This window comes from Schistocerca americana, chromosome 8, assembly GCF_021461395.2.
Source record: "Schistocerca americana isolate TAMUIC-IGC-003095 chromosome 8, iqSchAmer2.1, whole genome shotgun sequence".
Classification (NCBI taxonomy): domain Eukaryota; kingdom Metazoa; phylum Arthropoda; class Insecta; order Orthoptera; family Acrididae; genus Schistocerca; species Schistocerca americana.
In genome coordinates this window covers 305812163-305833896 of record NC_060126.1, presented here as the reverse complement: position 1 = coordinate 305833896, position 21734 = coordinate 305812163, and the positions used below count along the sequence as shown (strand labels likewise).

Genomic DNA, 21734 nt, shown 5'->3' with positions numbered 1-21734 from the left:
CTGCAAAATACGCGAATTCTTAACAGACGAATGGAAAAACTGGTAGAAGCCGACCTCGGGGAAGATCAGTTTGGATTCCGTAGAAATGTTGGAACACGTGAGGCAGTACTGACCTTACGACTTAGCTTAGAAGAAAGATTAAGGAAAGGGAAACGTACGTTTCTAGCATTTGTAGACTTAGAGAAAGATTTTGACAATGTTACTGGAATACTCTCTTTCAAATTCTAAAGGTGGCAGAGGTAAAATTCAGGGAGCGAAAGGATATTTACAATTTGTACAGAAACAAGATGGCAGTTATAAGAGTCGAGGGGCACGAAAGGGAGGCAGTGGTTAGGAAGGGAGTGAAACAGGGTTGTAGCCTCTCCTCGATGTTATTCAATCTGTATATTGAGCAAGCAATAAAGGAAACAAAAGAAAAATTCTGAGTAGGTATTAAAATCCATGGAGAAGAAATAAAAACTTTGAGGTTCGCCGATGACATTGTAATTCTTTCAGAGACAGCAAAGGACTTGGAAGAGCAGTTGAACGGAACGGACAGTGTCTTAAAAGGAGGATATAATATGAACATCAACAAAAGTAAAACGAGGATAATGGAATGTACTCGAATTAAGTCGGGTGATGCTGTGGGAATTAGATTAGGAAATGAGACAATTAAAGTAGTAAATGAGTTTTGCTATTTGGGGAGCAAAATAACTGATGATGGTCGAAGTAGAGAGGATATAAAGTGTAGACTGGCAATGGCAAGGAAAGTGTTTCTGAAGAAGAGAAATTTGTTAACATCGAGTATAGATTTAAGTGTCAGGAAGTTGCTTCTGAAAGTATTTGTATGGAGTGAAACATGGACGATAAATGGTTTGGACAAGAAGAGATTAGAAGCCTTCGAAATGTGGTGCTACAGAAGACTGCTGAAGATTAGATGGGTAGATCACATAACTAAAGAGGACGTATTGAATAGAATTCGGGACAAGAGGAGTTTGTGGCGAAGCTTGACAAGAAGAAGGGACCGGCTGGTAGGACATGTTCTGAGACATCAAGGGATCACCAATTTAGTACTGGAGGGCAGCGCGAAGGGTAAAAATCATAGAGGGAGACCAAGTGATGAATACACCAAACAGATTCAGAAGGATGCAGGTTGCAGTAGGTACTGGGAGATGAAGAACCTTGCACAGGATAGAGTAGCATGGAGAGCTGCATCAAACCAGTCTCAGGACTGAAGACCACAACAACAACCATCAGATCTTACAACTGAAGCCGAGACACGTCTGACAGGCTACAGTTTCCCAGGAATCTAGTGTCCAACCGATAAGATCATGAGTCGTGGGGAGGCGTTACAGGCGTTGTCATACTATTAGCAAAGGCACTCACGTCTGCCATTGCACTGTCATAAAAGATGCATTTGCGGTACGTCCCACATTGATATATGCGGTTATTTCACGGAGTGTTGCTTGTTTCTTAGGGCTGACAACTATACGCAACCGTCGTTGCTTTCGGTCGTTATGTGAAGGCCTTCGGTCAAAAATGGCTCTGAGCACTATGCGACTTAACATCTGAGGTCATCAGTCCCCTAGAACTTAGAACTACTTAAACCGAACTAACCTAAGGACACCACACACATCCATGCCCGAGGCAGGATTCGAACCTGCGACCGTAGCAGCAGCGCGGTTCCGTACTGCAGCGCCTAGAACCGCGTGGGCCTTCGGTCACTGCGTTGTCTGTGGTAAGAGGTAATGCCTGAAATTTGGTGTTCTCGGCACACTCTTGACACTGTGGATCTCGGAATATGGAATTCCCTAACGATTTCCAAATGGAATGTCCCATGCGTCTAGGTCCAACTATGATTCCGCGGTGAAAGTCTGTAAATTCCCGTTCTGCGGCCATAATCACGTTGGAAACCTTTTCACATGAATTGCCTAAGTATAAACGAAAGCTCCACAAATCTAATACCCTTTTATATCTTCTGTACATGATACTACTGGCATTTGGTTATTACATGTCACTAACCCGTAATTCCCATAACTTTTGTCATCTCAATACATTAATCTGATTATTCGGTAATATTTACGCCTATGATACTCCGTTTCCTTTTGAAATTGAATTGTTGTTTTCTTCTTGAAACATCAGGGTATTTCGCATTTTTGATATATCATACATACAATGTGGAATCATTTTGTCGTGGCCATCTCTCCTAAGGATTAGTATAATTCAGGAGGACTGTATATATTCCAATGGTCCTGTTTCGACTAAACTTCTTTCAGGGCATCTTTTCGCAGCATTATATCTCCATCATGTTAGTTTACATTTTCTTCTCGTTCCATAAATTGGTTTCCCTTGTATGGTCACCTTTATATTTCTTCCAGCCTTCCTTTCTTTGGTTAGAGCCGATTTTCCATCTGAAATCTTGATATTCATACATTTACTTCTCTTTCCTCGGAGAATCTCCTTAATTTTCCTTTACGTGTCATCTATCATTCTTCTAGTCATGTAAGTTTCTACAATCTTGCATTTCTCATCTAGCGATTTCTGCTGAGTCAGTCTGCGCGTCTACCAATCTCAGTTTCAGAATGCTGATATCCCTTTTGTTTGCTTCAAATGTCTCATTTTTATATTCCCTCGTTGAATCTAATAGGTTCAAACTTCAGTGCATCCGAGGATTTCTGCTGTGATTTGAGTTTTTGCCTATTTGGTCTTGTTCTGCCTTCTCTTTTTCATTCGCCTGCTGTAGTATTCCCTATTGGTATTCCTTATCCTTGATTCAATCGTTGCGTAAAGCTTTCTCTGAAACTCTAAAATAACTTCTGATTCTTTAATACAATTACATCTCCTTTCCTTAATTTTCTATCTTTCTGCTCTTTCTTTAGTTTTATTCTGCAGAACTAATATATTCTGATGAGAGTACACATGTGGCCCTAGATATGTTTCGCAGGTTAAGACCTGGCTCCAAATCTCTGTTTTACCACAATTACCAATCTGTTTGAAACTGTAGTGTGTCTCTAGAGCTCTTTGACGTTTACAACATTCCTTAAGGATTCTTTAAACAATTTTATAGAATTAAAACGTGTCGTTCAAACTCTATCGTAATTCAGATTTAAATACTATTTAACAAACCTGCTGATACTAGCCGGCCGGTGTGGCCGAGCGGTTCTAGGTACTTCAGTCTGGAACCGCACGACCGCTACGGTCGCAGGTTCGAACCCTGCCTCGGGTATGGATGTGTGTGATGTCCTTAGGTTAGTTAGGTTTAAGTAGTTCTAAGTTCTAGGGGACTGGTGACCTCAGATGTTAAGTCCCATAGTGCTCAGAGCCATTTGAACCATTTTTTGCTGATACTACTTCCTTGTTTAAACTGTGTACCAAGATATTTAAAATTATTTTTCTCAGAATATTGATTTATACAGCTTTAATTCTTTTATTATCACAAATTAGTTTCAAAGTCGTCACATTTTGCGTAATTTATTAGTAGTCATTCCAAGCACTGTTGCATTCTCTCTTAGTTTCCCTACTACTTAAGTTTTTATATAAATTCTTATTCACCTACTATCGTGCTGTCTGCCTATCTAATTGAGCTGAAGAAATCACAGGAACCGTTGGCACGGCCTCAACGTTTCTTCTGCACTCAATGATATCTGTGCAGACCAGACCTTGAAGTCTAAATTTGTTTCCATATAATTAATTACAGGAACCGCGAAGGTATAACATTTAAAATCTCAAATAATATCTTGTTAATTCTAAATGACTCATCAGTCCATACATGAAACAGAATGCATTTAATACATATACAAACATGAAAACAATAAATGAACTTACGACCTCCTTGTGACCCCGATTGCCCAGTTCCGAAGGCAGCATCGGCGAACTGCAAAATTTAAAAGAGTGTTATTACCATTAACATTAAAATATAATACTAAAATAAATTAATTTTTCAGTACTAATTCGAAATTCTGATAGTATGTGAACTCGATGCTGGAAAACGTATTTTAAAACTACACGTGTACCTAAGTTTATGCATTCAATTGTCTCCAACAAAATAGATGCCAGACGTAAATTGTAGTCATACAGCAAGTGTCAGCAAGTATTCACTCTGTCACAAATCATAAAACAGTGCGTCACCTACCGCCATGATATTTTCACTCAGTAAGTCAAAGCTACAGTTCAATAGGAATATCGTATACCAAGCACTTAGGGGCATCATTCGGGAAATTGTGTCCAGTCACGTTGCTGGATGGCTTACCTCTTCTGGTATTTCTGAAACATAGAATTTTAAGAGGTTCATTATGAGCTGCTCATAGTTTCTAAAACTAACAAGTATAACTTGTAATACAAGTTTACATTGCATAGATTACATGCAAAGATACTCCAGAGTGTGAGTCCAGTACGCTACCACTGTTTCACACCGCACGATCAAAGAAGCGCAATAAATATGTAGCTTATATAATTATTTTAAGTATCCATATGATGACATTGAGACACAGGTGATTGTGCGTTATGGTGAAAACACCGAAATGGAAATTGTGAAACTGTTACTAACTGGAGCATCGTAAACGCTCTACGTAAGTTAGGGGCTATAAATCGAGATATTGGTCAATTTATTAGTGCATCAACTAAATAGTGTGAGGTCTGATGCTAATGCTGATTCATACCATGATTAGTGATCGTATTAGGATGTTCAGTAAATAAAAGGTCCTGTCCTCTTTCTCCTATAATGATTGTTCTTGTCCTGGTTCACAATAAGACATCCGCAATTCTCCAATAACGCTTCGTTGTTACATTAAAGCCACTCAGTGATTTCCGGCAAACGATCGATTCATCGTCAGTGTGAACAACAACAACCTAACTCAGCTGTACAGTTAGCACATTACCATTCAAACCTCTCGTATTATTAGCGAGAAGTTAATATTAACAATTTTCAAGGGCTAGTTGAAGGAAGGTTTGGACTGAAAGTCTCTGCTTAAACAAAGGCATTTGGCACTCAGTGATGTTTGAAACATATAATTAAAAGTGATTTGCAACCCATGATACCAATTATCTTCAAATTCTCTATTGTACTTGAAAAAACTATTTGGTTAACCATTGTTGCGATACTACTTCATCAAAAGTACGTGGACAAAAAATGGTTCAAATGGCTCTGAGCACTATGCGACTCAACTTCTGAGGTCATTAGTCGCCTAGAACTTAGAACTAATTAAACCTAACTAACCTAAGGACATCACACACATCCATGCCCGAGGCAGGATTCGAACCTGCGACCGTAGCGGTCATGCGGTTCCAGACTGAAGCGCCTTTAACTGCACGGCCACACCGGCCGGCAGTACGTGGACAGCTACAAGTAAACATTAATATCAGGATATCCACTCTTCGCCTTTGTTACAGCTTGGACTCTACTGTTGTGTGAATGTCTGTGGAGAAATGACAGTCCATTCTTCCCCAATAGCCAAAAGCGGAGAAGGTAATGAAGTTGGACACTGGGGTCTGGGCTAACTCAGGGGTAGCCAAGAACTCAGAACTCGGGCTGCGTTATGTATAGCATGCCGTCGCACTCAGTCTGGTCGCTCACTCCCCCCACTGCCAAGACGCTCTGCCTGAGCGAGAGGAGGGGGAACAGGGAGGTACAGGGAATATCATTAACAGATGTCCTGATCGTTCTGGTGTAACAGGGGGTGAACAACCTTGCCAGGTATAGATTGAGAGAGTCATGCTATCAGACCTGGTGCCAGAGACAGAAATTCTTGTCTGAAAGTTACTTCGCGCAATCAATTCCTGAAGGTAATGTTTAGGACCTCCTCAATGACAAACAGACCTGAACTTTTGGAATCAGGTAGCACGGAGGAGCGTATCATTGATCATAAGGTTGTCATAACAGCTACGATTAAGGGTATTTTAAGGAATATCAAGAAATGTAGGCAAATATTTTTGCTTAGGAAAAGTAACGCGATACAAACTGTAGAGTTTCTGAGTAGTCAACATCAGATGAGGAGCACAAATGGAAGAAATACAAAAGCATCCTTCAGTATGGCTTAGACAAGTATGTTCCGACCGAGGTCTTAATGGACAGGCGAGACGCATAACGCTTTAATACACGTACTAGGAAACTGCTACATAAATACAGAGATCTTCTTCACAAATTCATGGGGAGTGGAAACATAGCTGACAAACAAAGCGAAATGAAGTGAAAATGAGCGTAGAGAGAGCAACGAAAGAAGCGTTCAATCATATTGAAATTAAAAATTGTTCTGACTAAAAACTCTAAAAGGTTTTGGTCTTACGTAGGATCAGTAAGCAGTTTGAAAACATCTATTCGGTCACTCATTGACATAATGGCACGGAAACGGAAAATGACAGAGGGAAGGCCGAAATACTGAAGTCGATCATGCGAAACTGATTCACCGCAGAAGATAGTAAAACGGTCCCTCTTTTCAATCATCGTACGAAATGGTAGGTACAGAGATAACTGATCACGTAAGAGAAAAACACAATCGCTTTCTCGGGGGATGGAACAGGACCAGATGAGGTACCTGTAAGTTTCTATAGCAATTACGCAAAAGAACTTGCTCCCCTTCTAGCAACAGCTTAGTGTAGGTCTCTGGAGCAACAAATGGACTTAGTGACTGGAAAAAGTGCGCGTCGTTTCCGTTTTCAAAAAGCGTTGCAGGACACATACACGTCATTATAGGCCCATATAGTTGACGTCAATCTGTTGTAGAATTATGGAACATGTTTTGTTTTGATGTATTATGACGTTTTTGGAAAATAAAAATTTTCTCAGTAAGAAACTACGGATTCCGCAAACAGAGATAATGCAAAATTCAGCTCGGTATGTTTCTCCACGGGATCCGAGTGCAGTAACCATCGGCGTTCGGACTGTTGTGGTGTTCGTCGACTGTAAGAAAGTATTTGACATTGTCCCGCACTGCCTTTTAATGAAAAAATACGAGCTTACCAATAATCTAACTAATTTTGCGACAGGATTCAAGACTTCCTTGTAGACAAAATTCAACACTTTGTTCTTATGGGAACAAAACCGTTTCATTTAAAGGGAACTTAGGATCTACCTCGATTATGTGTGACAGGACCGTTACTGAAACTTCCTGTCAGATTAAAACTGTGTGGCGGACCGAGACTCGAACTCAGGACCTTTGCCTTTCGCGGGCAAGTGCTCTACCATCTGAGCTACCCAAGCACGACACACGCACCGTCCTCACAGCTATACTTCTGCCAGTACCTCGTCTCCTACCTTCCTACCTCCAGAGAGTGAAAATCACATTCTCGAAACATCCCCCAGGCTGTGGCTAAGTCATGTATCCGCAATACCCTTCCTTTCAGGAGTGTTAGTTCTGCAAGGTTCGCAGGAGAGCTTCCGTAAAGTTTGGAAGGTAGGAGACGAGGTACTGGCAGAAGTAAAGCTGTGAGGACGGGGCGTGAGTCGTGCTTGGGTAGCTCATATGGTAGAGCACTTGCCTACGAAAGGCAAAGGTCCCGAGTTCGATTCCCGGTCCGGCACAGAGTTTTAATCTGCCAGGAAGTTTCATATCAGCGCACACTCTGCTGCATAGTGAAAACCTTATTCTGGAAACATCACCCAGGCTGTGGCTAAGCCATGCCACCGCAGTATCCTTTGTTTCAGGAGTACTAGTTCTGCAAGGTTCATCAGCCAGGCTGTGGCTACGCTATGCCACCGCAATATCCTTTCTTTCAGGAGCGCTAGTTCTGCAAGGTTCGCAGGAGAGCTTCTGTAAAGTTTGGAAGGTAGGAGACGAGGTACTGGCAGAAATATAGCTGTGAGGACGGGGCGTGAGTCGTGCTTGGGTAGATCAGATGGTAGAGCATTTGCCCGCGAAAGGCAAAAGTCCTGAGTTCGAGTCTCGGTCGGCCACACAGTTTTAATCTGCCAGGAAGTTTCATACCAGCGCACACTCCGCCGCAGAGTGAAAATCTCATTTAGGACCGTTACTGTCTACGGTGTATATAAATGATCTATCAGAACGTGTCGGAAGCTCTTTAAGGCTATTCACGGATGATTGGTTGTCTATAAGAAGGGATCAATGTCAGAAGACACTAACGATTTGCAGAATAACCTACGGTGGATTGCTGAATGGTGAAAAGTCTGGCAGTTGACCCTGAACCTAAGTAACTCTAACATATTGCACATACGTACGAAAAGAAAACCGCTGCTGTGTAACTGTACAATTAATGACAAATTACTGAACACAGTAACCGCCGACCTTAAAGGGAATGACTACATGAAACAAATAATGGGAAAAGCAAGTGAGAGACTGAGACTCACTGCAAGAATATTAAGGAAATGTAATTCATCCAGTAAGGAAGTGGCTGAAAGGTGCTTGTTGGACCGATTCTTGAGTATAAATCTGAGACCATTACCAGGTAGTACAGAAGAGATAGAAAAGATCCAACGACGAGCGGCGCGTTTCGTCACGGGATCGTTTAGTCCACGCAAGAGCGTTATGGACAACAAATTCCAGTGGCAGAACTTAAAACAGAGACGTTGTGCCGAACGTAGAGACTTACTATTGAAGTTTCAGGAGAGTACTTTCTGGAAAGAGTGTGACAGCATGTTACTTCCGCCCACATACGTCTCGTGAAACGATCACAAGGAGAAAATTCACCAAATTAGAGCTAATACAGGGGCTTACAGATAGCCATTTTTCCCACCCGCCACTCGCAAGTGGAACAGGGAAGGACGATGAGTTAGTGGTACTAGAAATGCCCTCGGCCACGCAGCGTCAGGTGACGTGCGGAGTCTTGAGGTAGATGTAGACGAGATACAGATACACTACTGTTTATTAACTGCTTATGTGTGCTACTTGGACAATTGGTAGTGCGCTGAAAATCAGGAGTGATTCCTTGCGCTGATACCATGCCATTTTTACAACAATCCTCCGCCAAGCTCAACGGTACCTGTACGTCAGACAGTAGTTCTAAAAATCGGATAAAAACGGTCTCGATACCGTTTTCAGATTATTATTTGTTAGCGTCCTGTTTTGGCCTTTTCTTCAAACCATCTTCAGGCTCTTGACCGCCATTACGGCTGCTGGTGGCAGCAGGCGGGACAATATTCTTAGAAGTAAGGTTGTCACTGCCAATGCCGGTCAAAAGCCAGAAGATGGTCTGAGGAAAGGGCGAAACCGGTTGCTAACAAATAAAAAATATGAAAGCGCGATCGAGACTGTTTTTATCTGGTTTTTACCATTTAATCCGATAGCTGTGCTCTAGAATGGTTTCTAAAATGTTAGACAGTAGGTTTGCCTAAACACGCCTCCGCGTTCCCGTTTCACATTTGTATCAATAGTTGAACGTAGAAGGGTTGAAATTTCCTAACGGGTTTGTTATTCAGGTATGTCCGATGGTCCACATTCGAAGTCAGTGAGCTCTTCCGAACGATTTATTTCATTGTTGCTGCCGCTCTGCTGGCAACGCAGTACGCTGCACCTCCTATTGCACTGAAGGGTTCGCCTCTTTTGAATAAATGTCGTGGGACTAGGGCCTGCCGTCGGGTAGAACGTTCGCCGGGTGCAAGTCTTTCGATTTGACGCCACTTCGGTGACTTGCTTGTCGATGGGCATGAAATGATGATGATTAAGACAACACAGCACCCAGTCCCTGTGCGGAGAAAATCTTCGACCCACCCGGGAATCGAACCCGGGCCCTTAGTATTGACATTCTGTCACGCTGACCACTCAGCTACCGGGCGCGGACGTCTCTTGTGACTTTCTGTGGTTAATCCGCATAGAGATGGCAACTTACTTTTGAACAGATAGTGAGTTTTGCAACAGTTTGGCTGTTTCTATGTTTCAAAAGTACTATTGAAAGTAAAAAACACTCAGAAAACAGCATTTCCGACTTTTGGAAAAATAATTAATAGCTATTGAGAATGTTTGTTAGTAAACGGCTTTCATATTAACTGTCACAATGCGATCTGTACGCCATTAGCAATGTGCACAGTCCCTCTAAGCACTGTTCTCGTGTGCTAGGGAAATAACATCTTTGTGTACATAATAGGACCACCTGTAAGCTATACTTTGAGACGTAGTCCTAATGACTCGTCGGTTGATTTGGGTCAGATAAAGCGTCTGAGTCAGATAAAGCTTCTCTCCCTCTGGCTGCTGGGTCTAGTCGTGCAGATCTCTTCCTGTGGATACAGAGAGTGCGGCCTACCTTGGTCATACCGCTAAATTCGGAGACGCTTTTCTTGTTTACTGCCTCGGCGGTCATTTCTAAGCTGCAACATTCAGAAATTCACGGTGAGATAGTTGCTCGCAAACGGGTTTTGGCGTAATACTCTAATATATGGTTTTAGCTCTACAGACATGTTATCTTTGTGAATAAGATTAAATCATATTAACAGAATCTTCCGTCGATTCTTGGTAGAACAACATTATAATAATAAATAAAAAGCACCAGTTTGCTATTGTTCTACAATGCAGAACAATAGCAAACTGGTGCTTTTCATTTATTATTAATAAGATTAAAGGTGTTGTTCAGATCGAAGCTTTGTTCCATATACAAGGATTAATATCAGTTTATTTTTGAGTCGTCCGCGGTAGTTCGTGTTACTTTCCACTGGCTTTTGTGGTTAATGCTTCTTATGGATAGGTGTTCGGTCACGAACAACACAGTCTACATCTTCGGCGTACGCGTTCTCTCATAAGCAACCACGCATTCACACTTTTAGTATGTGTTAGAATGCTTTCCTTGTTCCTAATTTTCGTTCCTTACTTACAGGTGCAAAACCACATTATATTTTATCGATGCATATGAAAGTGCTGCCTAATACCGAGTATTTCCATCAATACAGGTCAAGTCGCATTGTTGCTCATTCATGGTGTAGCGGGACTTTGAATTTCACCGCACTACACTCGTTCGCTCAGATACAAATTATACCGTCGCAGCGGTATGAGCGCTCGACGGCAGAGAAAACACAAATATTGTAACTTTTTTTTGTTATCTATCCGTCTTTTGTCCCTCGAGAGCGGAAGCTTAATGCAGACTCAAAAAACTTGTTAGCTAGTCTTGATCCGATTTTAATGTGTAGACATATTGTGGAAGTTGTTTAGTCTACTGTAAATGACTTGGTCCATAGTTAGGGAACGTAGTGTTGAATGTAAAAGATGTGTAAGTCCCGCAGCTATGGAAGTAGCCCGGCGGAGTGGAAAAGGTGTGGTTGGAAACCAAGTGGCAACACGTCCATTGTGACGGGTAAGGAGTCTGGGCTGAGCAGTGCTGTGGTTAACACCCCTCTAGCAGTAGCGGATCATTGTGGCTCATATTCCTGGAGTTATGAGATCAGATGAGCTTAAAGGCAGTATTTATGGGCCTCGGATGCTGCATTTGGTGATACCTTCACCATGGCTTGCTTTTAGGTCCTATAAATATAATTTCGACACCAAAAGCATATGTAACAGGGCGAGGCCAACAGTGTTAGTATGATTGCATCACCGCCAGGTTAAGAGCCACTGAAAGTTGCGCCACCAGTACCACCAGCCTTCCTTTAAGTAGTGTATATTTCGCACTCTTTAAATGGCCCAGGTATTTGTGCAGTTTGGTTGATTTTATAATAATGATTGCGGTGTTGTTAAAAACTCTATCTTACATCCGTCATTTTCCCAAATCACAAAGCTGGACAGGAATAATATCCTAGTTAATTTAATTCTGAGTATCTTGATTTATTATGAGAAAGTGGGTAAGTTTAAATTTAATGTTGTGTTGGCGTTTGGGCAGGCAATTATATTTTTGAGCAGGTCGAAAGACTAAGTATCAAAGCACATCTGTTATTTATAGAGTTACAGTTTGTTGTGCTTTACTTAATTAATAATTAATGATAAGAATACTTTCAATTTATTACACATACTGGTGTAGCTTTTGTTAATGAGCATGGTTCTTCAAACAATGAAAGTTTAAGGGTCCTCATGTACTAGGCTAGTTAGTTAATGAAGTAATGCAAAGGCTCCTTCAGAGCAACTGTAGTTAGATTTGCATTCTGTTTAGTGGCTTCAAACCGAGTTTAAGAAAGAAGTATGTACTGTGTATCTATTCTGATTCTTTTTGGTTAATGTACAGGAATAGAGGTGCTGTATTAAGCAATGAAGTAACAGAATGTGATCATCAGCAGACCCTCTAATTTAAATTCAGAATCACGTCAAGCTTTTACCTCATCAGTATTGCTACTAGATTCATGTGTGTCGGTAATTGGTTTTATAAACTGTTACACCTATTTCGTGTTGCCGAGAGGCATATGTTACTGGTTACTGTTTCATTGGTCATTTTTTTTAGGAGCACATTTATCTGCAAGGTTCGGTTACCGTATTGTAGCATGAACAGATATAAAGAAAGAGGTTAGTGTGTGTCAAGGAAAGTTAGGTTAGCCTTAGCACTGGCTTCTGCGTTATCATTTTGCTTGACACAAGACTGCCTGTTTTAATATGTAATATTACAACTTGCTTTTGTGCTGGGAGAACGTCTGTTCCTGACAAAACGTTTACTGTTGGTTATACGTTGCTGGAGTGTTTCGGAAACGAATCCCAGTTTGATTGCTCTGTTTCCATTAAGTTATCCCACGATCAAAACTACTTACAAATTCCTGGCCAAGCGGTTCTAGGCGCTTCAGTCTAGAACCGTGCGACCACTACGGTCGCAGGTTCGAATCCTGCCTCGGGCATGGCTGTGTGTGATGTCCTTAGGTTAGTTAGGTTTAATTAGTTCTAAGTTCTAAGGGACTGCTGACCTCAGATGTTAAGTCCCATAGTGCTCAGAGCCATTTACTTTCAAATTTCTCTCAGAGGTATAACGTTAGCAACGATTGCTGTTTTGAGGTGATCGGTGGTACCGTAACAGTATGACTCATTTTATTTTAATCCTCATTCTTAAATCCCTCTCAGTACTAAGGAGGAGGAGGGGAGGGGAGCGGGGGTAATTTATGCCCAACTTTTGCAAGTGCTGTAATCTAGTCCCGCACTTTATGTTTTAAAATCGTTAAAGAAATATTTATCTATTTTCATGAAGTATTCTTTCAGTTCCATGAAAGCTTTTTAAGCTTTCAACTTAGCTTAACCGAAAGTTAAATATCAGTAGGAGGTGTGAATGTCATACTCAAAATTTGCTACGGTTAATGCTTAATGCTAATCTGTGCGATTCTTTGTCTAACGAACGTATACAGGGTGAGTCACCGAACATCACCGCTGGATATATTTCGTAAACCACATCAAATACTGACGAATGGATTCCACAGACCGAACGTGAGGAGAGGGGCTAGTGCAATTGGTTAATACAAACCATAAAAAAAGCACAGAAGTATATTTTTTAACACAAACCTACGTTTTTTTAAATGGAATCCCGTTAGTTTTGTTAGCACATCTGAACATATAAACAAATACGTAATCAGTACCGTTTGTTGCATTGTAAAATGTTAATTACATCCGGAGATATTGTAACCTAAAGTTGACGCTTGAGTACCACTCCTCCGCTGTTCGATCGTGGGTATCGGAGAGCACCGAATTACTTAGGGATCCAAAGGGACCGGTGGTGGACCTTAGGTACAGAAGGGACTGGAACAGCACATTACGTCCACATGCTAACACCTTTTTATTCGTCTTTTTCACTGACGCACATGTACATTACCATGAGGGGTGAGGTACACGTACACACGTGGTTTCCGTTTTCAATTACGGAGTGGAATAGAGTGTGTCCCGACATGTCAGGCCAATAGATGTTCAATGTGGTGGCCATCATTTGCTGCACACAATTGCAATCTCTGGCGTAATGAATGTCGTACACGCCGCAGTACATCTGGTGTAATGTCGCCGCAGGCTGCCACAATACGTTGTTTCATATCCTCTGGGGTTGTAGGCACATTACGGTACACATTCTCCTTTAACGTACACCACAGAAAGAAGTCCATAGGTGTAAGATCAGGCGAACGGGCTGGCCAATTTATGCGTCCTGCAAGTCCTATGAAACGCCCGTCGAACATCCTGTCAGCTTAGTGTTAATTGCGGAATGTGCAGGTGCACCATCATACTGATACCACATATGTCGATGCGTTTCCAATGGGACATTTCCGAGCAACGCTGGCAGATCATTCTGTAGAAACGCGATGTATGTTGCAGCTGTTTGTTACAACACGCAACTGAATGTCGGAGGTTTCAAGCGTCAACTTTAGGTTACAATATCTCCGGATGTAATTAACATTTTACAATGCAACAAACGGCACTGATTACGTATTTGTTCATATGTTCAGATGTGCTAACAAAACTAACGGGATTCCATTTAAAAAACGTAGGTTTGTGTTAAAAAACATACTTCCGTGCATTTTTGTATGGTTTGTATTAAACAATTACACTAGCCCCTCTCCTCACGTTCGGTCTGTGGAATCGGTTCGTCAGTATTTGATGTGGTTTACGAAATATATCCAGCGGTAACGTTAGGTGATTCACCCTGTATAAACCTATTTTAAGACATACAGGTAACCAGAAAACTTACCGAAGAGTCCAGATGCCCCCGACCCACTACCAGATGATCCCGATTCACTACCAGACGATCCAGATCCGCTACCAGAAGATCCAGATCCACTACCAGATGATTGTCCTTGAGAGAAGATGCTCATTGGATTCTGGAATATCATCAGACAATGGTGTCATATACTACACGGAGTAAGAACATCAAAATCTATTAAGGAAAATAATGTGAAAATATCACGGCATATCACTGGCGTTTCATAGTTATAAATGACATTTCGCTTGTATTACTTTTGGTTGTATTGCACAATACTCGTACGGAGCATCTGTGGTCAGAATCATTCGAAGAGAAAAACTACTATACAGCTACATAAATAATGAATTTGAAAAGATATCAGCTGAACACTGATTCCCTGTTTGTTGAAATCCAGCGCAAATCATATGGAGAAATCAATTTCTTGACGATGTTTGACAGTGTTGAATGGTTCCTTCCCCTGAGAATATTATGCATTGATTTATTACTAAGGATTATACATGGACCAAATATTTGACTCTGGAAAAGAAAAAACAATATATAAAAATCAGTTGTGTGAGCACCAAATAAAAATTGAAGATTACGTCTAATTTTATGATCATTATTATTTAGTATGCCAAATGTATTTTGTATTTGCTATCTTACAAAGAATAAAACAGCAAGCAAGTTTCAGAGAGGTTATATGAAAAACAGTACAGCAGTACGAAAAAGACAACCATCTGTCATCAAGGTATTGTACCTGACCACCGAGGCGCCAAGATGATTAGAAAAGAGAATTTGAAGAGCGAATAGGATTATTTATCCCACTCAACAGATTGTTTCTTCCCTCAGATCGATACATGCTGCACTATCTAAATTTATCATTAGCGTTTCTAGACCAAAGAACACTTAACCCAGTGTAGATGGATAATTTTTATATCTGCCACACCACATACATGTAAAAACAGCATTTTTTCTGTCAAGCCACACAGCCTGAGAATATCTGTGCCAACCCGTGTATGCACAGCGTATGACACATAAGAGATTTATACATCTACATATTCATCTATGTTACAACTGGTAAACTGACTGCTTGCGTCCTGGAGAATAAATTAGAACAATATTTGACAGTAACGGAATCCACCACAAGTCTACTGAACAACAATGAAGCATGTTATACAGGTATTGATAACAGAATTAACACATTTAGTTTTCCACTTTGACGATTTGTTCAGTTTGTTCAATATCAGCTGTAGCTAGGTCAACAGCATAATACTCGGATGGACTGACGACCATCTCTATTTCGGAAATGTAGCCAGTGCAGGGACACTCACGTGAACTAAAAATTAGTTGGGACGAAATACTTGGAACGTAGTTCTGGTAAAGATATTCACATTACTTAGTAATGAATCTAGCACTTGCGTTAATAAGAAATAAAGCAAAAGGAAATTAGAACGCAAGATCTACCCACATTTCAATTGATCACCAAGATGTGCATAATCAACAGACGCTATTCTGCCGTATTTAAAAATACGGACAAATGGTGCAAAGAATTTTGGGGCTACGTTTAACTTCTCTGTAAGATATAAATGTTCCTTATATGTATATATGTTCCTAATTCTTAAGGGATGAAGGTTCATGTAATATGATAAATTTCGCAACTGTTAGCTGCGAACTCTGAAATATCATTTTTAATTATTAATTAATGAGAACGAAATATACATAAGAGTCCAATGAGTGTAATGATATTTACAATGACCAACTGAGTACGGCTACAAGAATTGCACCTACAACGTTGTTATGGTCGCTACAGAGACGGTGGTAGGCAAACTGACTGACAACGGAAGTATACGAAGGACGCTTAAGTGATTCTCCGATTTTTCCATCCGTATCGTGAATCAATGATGTTTCCAGAGTACAGCTTAATGATGTATATATGTACCCATGATGCAACTAGGCTGCTCTACAGCTGAGTCTTAAACTGGATATCACTGGTGCACGTACCAATTTATGTACCAGAAATTGTTGCGGTAGCACATACGCATAGGCTATTGTAGAATAAACGCCCTGTGTCGAGTTAGCTCTCTCTGTGGATTAGTGCACCATTTGCGAGGTTCGTCCACATGGTTAACAATGATACCGCAAGCACAAACACTGTCCAGTTGTGTGCATGTGGAGCTAAAGTTCAGTGGTTATAACCAATAGGTGCCGATATTGCACAACGAGAAGGGTTTCCATGCATATTTTGAGCCACGGTAGAGGGTCTCAGACTATTCTGGACGATATTTGACCTTTGGCTTTTGGGTGTTACCTTCTAATTCCCGCCTCCCCTCCCTCCCCATGCCTTCTATTATCACTTCTCCATCCATCTCGTTTATCATTCTCTCTTACTCTCCCTCGTACCTCCCTCGCAGAGGCAGATCCCATACTCTAAAATAGGCCAATTAGAGACTAATAAACAGATTGTACTACAGTATTTAGCTCTCACAACTCAGCATTTACTGTCATAAAATGAAACAACCAATCAGACGGTTTTCCACAATGAGAATGGGTAGGGGAATGTGACTTCATTCTCTTCCAGTGGCGATGGGCATTGTATAATGTCTGACAGTCAACTGTACGGCATACAGGTTGGAAGAGGAATATACTTCTATGGTCTGCACACAGCCTAGTCCTTACACATGTACTGTCTTATAAAGTAGTCCATTTCACGAGAGCTATTATGTGATACAATCTATGCAGTTTTCTACATGCATGGAGGAGACAGAATATGCTTTCTGCCATTCAGGTTCAAACACCAATGTTAGGTGCATACCACAAGGAAAAGACATATGTGAAGGTCAGTAGAGTACATTACGGACGTTTTTCGTTACATTTTCATAACAAATTAATGGCGCCCATTCTACACCTGTAACGAGGTAACGAGTGAGTTACAATGATATTTTCATAATTCATTTACATCCAATGTGTTACATTTTATATTTAGAATAAGTCTGTAAGGTGCAGGTTACAATTTCAGTTAATGCTACCATTGAAATTCTCCTATGGTTTGTTAGCAGATCCTAAAATCAACTCGATTCAATATTTCGGCGATCCAACTGTTCGCCATCTTCAGGAGAACGTTGCTTATGGTGGTGGGAGGCCTATATAGGACGTCGATTTGCATCCTGGCGTTAGTTCTCAGCGGGAATAATCAGCACAAGCAGCGTTCTCTTGAAGATGGCGAACAATTGGATCGCTGGGATATTGAATCGAGTTAATTTTAGAATCCGGCAGCAAAACCGAAAGACTTTAAAGACTTATTACACCGGAAAAGCCTGCCAAGTCACATAATGCTACCATTACATCTGTTGTGTGTCTACAACCTGTAAGTAACAGTTATTACACAGCAAGTCCTATCGGCTTTTCAGGTCTATTGGTCGAACGCCAGGTTTGAATCGCTCATGTGGCTAGTGCTGAACGGCTTCGCACCTCTCGCCAGTCACAGGTGATGCTTGGAACACGTTTCCCACCGTTCAGCTCGTCCCCTCCGCTGAGCGGAATGCGGACTTCGTGAGGGTTTTTTCGCGAGCCCGTGATGTCAGTGCTCACCGGCCGCTGGTAAGTCTCAGAAACCGGATTGATTTACGCATCTAATAGTATAAACAAGTTAGAGACAAATAGATTTAGTTAGAATGTGAGCAATTTATAACTAGCTATTTATAATGTAATCAAGCCACCAAAGAGATTGAACGATCAAATTGTTGCTTTTGATGAGACATATCGGCTGAGATAGTTATATGATCCATAACTCTAATAATTGAGAGAAATCAATTTAATTTTAAATAATTAAATTCAGCATAACTTATATATGAAGACAGATACATCGACTTCATCGTGGACAATTCTACTCCAGTCAAAGAGATTCCAGGCCGCAGACGGGTCTGGATACACCGTAGACAGTGGTTGGGTTTCACCCAGACTGTCGCCCGCGATTGGGCCTCACAACGAGGAGTCATGGTCTGGAGTCCCATTTCCTTTTATAGCAGACCCCCTTTAGTTGTCATTTGCGGCATGTTTACAGCGCAGCGATAAGTCCATAAGTTTGTACGTACTGTTTTGTTGCCCGTCATGGCAAGCGATCCTGGGCTTACATTTCACAAAGATAGTGGGCGTACGCACATGGCGAGAGTTTCTTCTGCTTGTCTTTGTGTTTGCCAAACCTTGCCTTGGCCAGCTAGATTGCTCCCCAGTTGAAAACGTTTGGAGCATTACAGATAGGGCCTCCCAACCATCTCGGGAATTTCACGATCTAACACGCCAATTGGATAGAATCTCGCACTACATCCCTCAATGTGACATCCAACAACACTATCAATCAATGCCAAGGCGAATAACAGTTTACGTAAGCGCCAGAGGTTGACCAACGAGTTATTGAAATGGTTCAAATGGCTCTGAGCACTATGCGACTTGACTTCTGAGGTCATCAGTCGCCTAGAACTTAGAACTAATTAAACCTAACTAACCTAAAGATATCACAAACATCCATGCCCAAGGCAGGATTCGAACCTGCGACCGTGGCGGTCGCTCGGTTCCAGGCTGTAGCGCCTAGAACCGCACGGCCACTCCGGCCGGCCGAGTTATTGAGTTGCTCAATTTGTGAAGCTCTTCCTCTTGATTAAATCATCCATTTTTTTCTGAAATTGTATTGTTTGTCGGTACTTGTACATCACATCTCCCGATTTCCGTTCCATTCGGATAATTCCTTCATGATGCGTCGTATTTTCTGTCTTTGAGTGTGTTACAGTGTGACACATGAATGAAACAAATCATTTTAATAGACTTATATGCTTTGTGTAAGCGTAGATAGTAAAGTAACAAATCGGTAAGATGCGAGTCAAACCATAATTATCGTTTTCCTATAAAAAAAAATACCTCCCGATAGCCTATCCATGTCAGTATTGCTGTTCAGAATAAGTCCAACAAACAATTTACAGCTCCTCTACAAGGTCCATTAATTTTTCATTCTTTTACTGCCATTAGCAGTCACCCCACGGTACGCTGCTCAATGATCAGGTCGAAACGAGGAGTTCACGTTTTTGGTAGCTTCTTAATACCCGCTTTGGGCTCGGCTGGTGTGAGCAGAGGCCAGCAGATGCATCGGGCCACTAGTACTGACCAGTTATAACAGTATTCCTCCACTCATATATATGAGAACATGTTCGGTATTAAATAGCATAACTATTTTTCTTCATCATTAGCCAGCGTACTCTAGAACTTAATTTAGCCCCAAGCTGTACCAATGGGTCATTTGGGTGTGCATGCATTGTAAAATGTAATGTTTTTTTTCTTATAACGTACTTCTAAAGGTACTTAGTTCCTAAAGTTTCTGTCTTTTTCTTTTTTCTTTTTTTTTAATCGAAGCTGGAGTTAAAATGAGGCTAATTTTGTTTTAGTAATTAGTTTTATCTTCGCGAGCAACAGTTAAGTTTTACTTTTTATTATTTATTTAACTTTTTCAGCAGTAATATGATCAAACTACTGCTAGTTAACACAGCAACCATCTCGCAGGTCTACTGGCACAAGGGTAGCGACTGCATGAATGATACATACCTTAGATGTCTTTAGCAATGTCCGAGGTGAAGTCGTGTAATACTTATAAACTGCGGCCTGAGAGTGACCTACTGACATGGACAGTCCACTAGGTGCCATTTGTACAGACAAGCCATAATTAAGGTTTGACTTGCATCTTACCAGTATGTTACTTTATCATCTACTCTTGTTAAACGCTCATACAACCATAATGTGTCTCGACTGGCGCGTGTGTATTATTGTAATGCATTTTTATACGTTTTCAGCACTGTTGGTAGCCACCCAGAGGTTGAAATCTAGCTAGGCCTGCAAGAAACAGATTATTAAATGCTGCACCTTTCTTAAGCGTAATAATATTCTACTTGAAAGGTATATAAGTGAGACCTCCAGCACAAATTCTCGTCAATTTTACATGAGAATAGGCCGTTATAGATCAGGAGTTGACGACGTGTGTTTGAAATTGTGTCATTATCGTCACCTTCCCTTAGTATAAAAATCAACTTTGTACTATGTTACCACCTAATTCAGCTGGTTTAATGAGCCAACAATCACTCTCAGTAACAAAGTATGGTTCATGTGACAGATATGTGAACATATTAATACACATTATGATGGTGTGTGGTTTCTGTAAAATAAGCAACAAATTTACTGTACGCTGAAAAGTTTTCTCTTTAATATAAACTTTGCGTTTGGTTGTAGTGAAGGCCGTATCGCTATATTTGCGTCTAAAGTAGCGATTGTTCAGTTTCGACACTGCTTTCTTCAATAATACAGATTACATGAGACAAGTGGTGACAATATTATCTAAAATGATTGACAGTATGGTTACGAGACCAATTTTACACTCGTATCAATGATTTTTACTTGACTTTAACGAAAAATTTAATAAATATGAGGTTATAATAACCTTAGCGGTATACTTATTACAAAAGTAGATACTTCCCTGGGTGGATGCTTTACATTGACGCATAGCTGAAATAATTGTCAAAAAATACTTCGAGTTGCGAAGATATTAAGTGAAATCATCGTATTTCGATAGAAGGGACTGGAATTCTTACCGGGACGCCAAAAGCTGAAACATAAAGGAACAGTGTTAATTATCAGTGCCTTATACATTTGGCAGCACTTTCTATATATACTCAAGAATTAATATAAGCATTAATGGTAGTGTACTAACAATCTCACTGTCTTTTACCGAATAATTATCTTGCTCTAATTTTATCAAAAAGATTAGAAAACTAAGCACGCAACCTTTTTGTCAAAGTTGCTGCGTTTTATAAAAACCCGAAGAAATTGGCTAACTGCGACAGAAGTGTCTTTTTCTTTTATATCGAATCGTAACACAGAATTTAGCACGTGTGCCTAATGCAGTGAGGAGAGGGTGTAGTAATATTATTTAAATTCCTAACGTAGTAGATGATTTATAAACGCCTTTTCCGTGCAATTGCGATACCCATCTTCAATTTACATGTTGAACTAAATTTTTTAAAGCTTTATTTAGTCTCCAGTCTTCTGCACAGGTACCAGACAATAGTGCTGTAAACATACCTTTACAATATGAAATATCCTTGCACTTGTTGCTCTATAATCTCGTAATACCGTACTCCTTCACGTCAAAGAAACCAACTGTTCTCTCACGAAACTTTTTCTACACATAACCAAACGCAGCGAAAAAAATTCTAATCTGA

General features: G+C 40.7%; 1 protein-coding gene across 3 annotated transcripts in view; it reads right to left on the bottom strand.

The window, feature by feature from the left end:
• The window catches only part of LOC124544864 (putative lysozyme-like protein), a 180775-nt gene that overhangs the window by 28497 nt on the left and 130544 nt on the right, over positions 1–21734 (bottom strand). For all 3 annotated transcript variants that reach the window (XM_047123575.1, XM_047123577.1, XM_047123576.1), the window contains exons 16-19: positions 21105–21118; positions 14488–14617; positions 4229–4242; positions 3805–3853 (exon numbers count right to left, since the gene is read on the bottom strand). In XM_047123575.1, coding sequence (XP_046979531.1) covers positions 3805–3853; positions 4229–4242; positions 14488–14617; positions 21105–21118 — 207 coding nt within the window. The remainder of the gene's footprint in view (positions 1–3804; positions 3854–4228; positions 4243–14487; positions 14618–21104; positions 21119–21734) is intronic.